The sequence below is a fragment of the Xenopus laevis genome, chromosome 1L (assembly GCF_017654675.1).
Source record: "Xenopus laevis strain J_2021 chromosome 1L, Xenopus_laevis_v10.1, whole genome shotgun sequence".
Taxonomy (NCBI): Eukaryota; Metazoa; Chordata; class Amphibia; order Anura; family Pipidae; genus Xenopus; species Xenopus laevis.
Window position 1 is genome coordinate 37,458,401 of NC_054371.1, and position 1,791 is coordinate 37,460,191.

Sequence of the window (1,791 nt, forward strand, 5' to 3'; positions counted from 1 at the left end):
TTGTGGGTTAGGGTCGGGTGCGGGCTACTGCCCATTGCTATAAGGAAGGAACAGAAAATCCCATCATACATACATATTTTCTTGGACAGGAACATGGCAGTGGACAGGGACTTAGTCGGTAAAGATGGCGGCCAGGTGCGGAAGTCTTTTTATTGATTATTTCCTGTCCTGATCACATGGCAGGGGGAATTAACCCCATTGTTGTTCACTGCCATGGTGCACTTAAAGAACATATTTCTAAATACAATACAATTTTCTGTTATCCATAAGTATTATTGTCACACACACACACATATATATATATATATATATATATATATATATATATATATATATATATATATATATGTATCTGCTACGCATAAAACCACCCCCGCGGTACAGACCAGAAAGCAGTGGCTGGCGATGGAGAACATGAATAAACAACAGACACATTGTGACACCTAAAAGCGTTTATTGTATGCAACAAAACTTAAATATGATCATGTGACATACAAGGTGCACATACAGCATTGGGTGCACACAGTTTTGTGTCCACTATATCTATAACAAAATGCTGGGTGCAAACCTATGATCCTAAAAATAAACCTTTAAAAATGGCTGATGGGGAGACAAACCTGAAACGTGGGCTTGAGAACAACGTTATCTAAAATCAAATCGGCAATTTTCAGATTTTGCGTAGAAAGCTGCCTAATGCCAACTATATAATTTTTTAAAAAAAGATTTTTTTGTATTTAATTTTTTTTCTTTTTTTTCTCTTTTTCTTTACATTGTTAATAAAAATCTGGCGACCAACATTACAAAATCAAATGCCGAACAGTCTGCTATCCATACAGTATCCCAACGTAAACTCGAGTAAAAGGGGGATTCGGTGGGAGATATAGGATTTATAAAACAAACATTATGTACATTGATTTCAAATGGTATTAACCGAAACAGAAAGACAAGAGAGAAGATGGCGCTTTGAGATGTCTGCTTCTACATTCAAATCCTTCCGCAATTGATTTCTATTCCTTCCTTCGCAGGGAAAAAGATAGAAAAGTAACCGCTACCAAATGACTTTTCATAGGGTTGAGAGTAACTGAAACTAAAAGGAATGGGGGGGGGGGAAGCAAAAAACTGTACATCTTAATCAGAAAAGTAGACTGGCAGCAAACATTTGATAAAAGAGATAAGAGCAGGACATTTCTCATATATTCAATGCACCGGCTTGGATCTGCTGTGACCCTCGGGAGGCTGCAGGGGACACAGTGTGACGTTTCTAAGCAATAAAACACAGCAGGCGGTACATTGGCACCTCCAGGTTCTTCTCGTAGGATACAGCACACGAACTGTTAAAAACAGTAAAGGCCTATTGCTTTGCTCCATTCAACCGGAATATATAAAAATCACCATGTTACACATTATGAGTCAGTTCATTAAAAAATAAAAAATAAAACAAGAAATCACTGAGAATCTGGAGATTCCTAGTCTGTAAGGGTTTGCGCTTCTCTCAAGGGAGTTTCTTAGAAGGAAAAATGCTCGTCAGGCTGTGGACTCGTCAGGTAGAAAGCGGGAAAACGGATGGGCAAGTTCAGCTTCTGAACCGAAAACATCAGGAGTGGAATTTGATGGGTTAAAGCCTGTAGCATGCCTTGCTTTGGACTCATGTTTTTCGGCAAACACTCTTTCTTTTTACCTGAAGGTGAAAATAGAAACAGGGAAGTTATGACGTTGAAGTGTAACAGCTTCTTAGATCCCTACTGCACCCAACTGCCAAACCTGCATTTATTCCTATATATTGAACTCACC

General features: G+C 38.6%; 1 protein-coding gene across 4 annotated transcripts in view; it reads right to left on the reverse strand.

Annotated features, from left to right (window-relative positions):
- Nucleotides 1–439: 439 nt before the first annotated feature.
- Nucleotides 440–1,791, reverse strand: part of pds5a.L (PDS5 cohesin associated factor A L homeolog) — a 73,173-nt gene continuing 71,821 nt past the window's right edge. For all 4 annotated transcript variants that reach the window (XM_041588501.1, XM_041588497.1, XM_041588493.1 and 1 more), the window contains one exon: nt 440–1,678. In XM_041588501.1, coding sequence (XP_041444435.1) covers nt 1,675–1,678 — 4 coding nt within the window. In that variant the 3' untranslated portion in view covers nt 440–1,674. The remainder of the gene's footprint in view (nt 1,679–1,791) is intronic.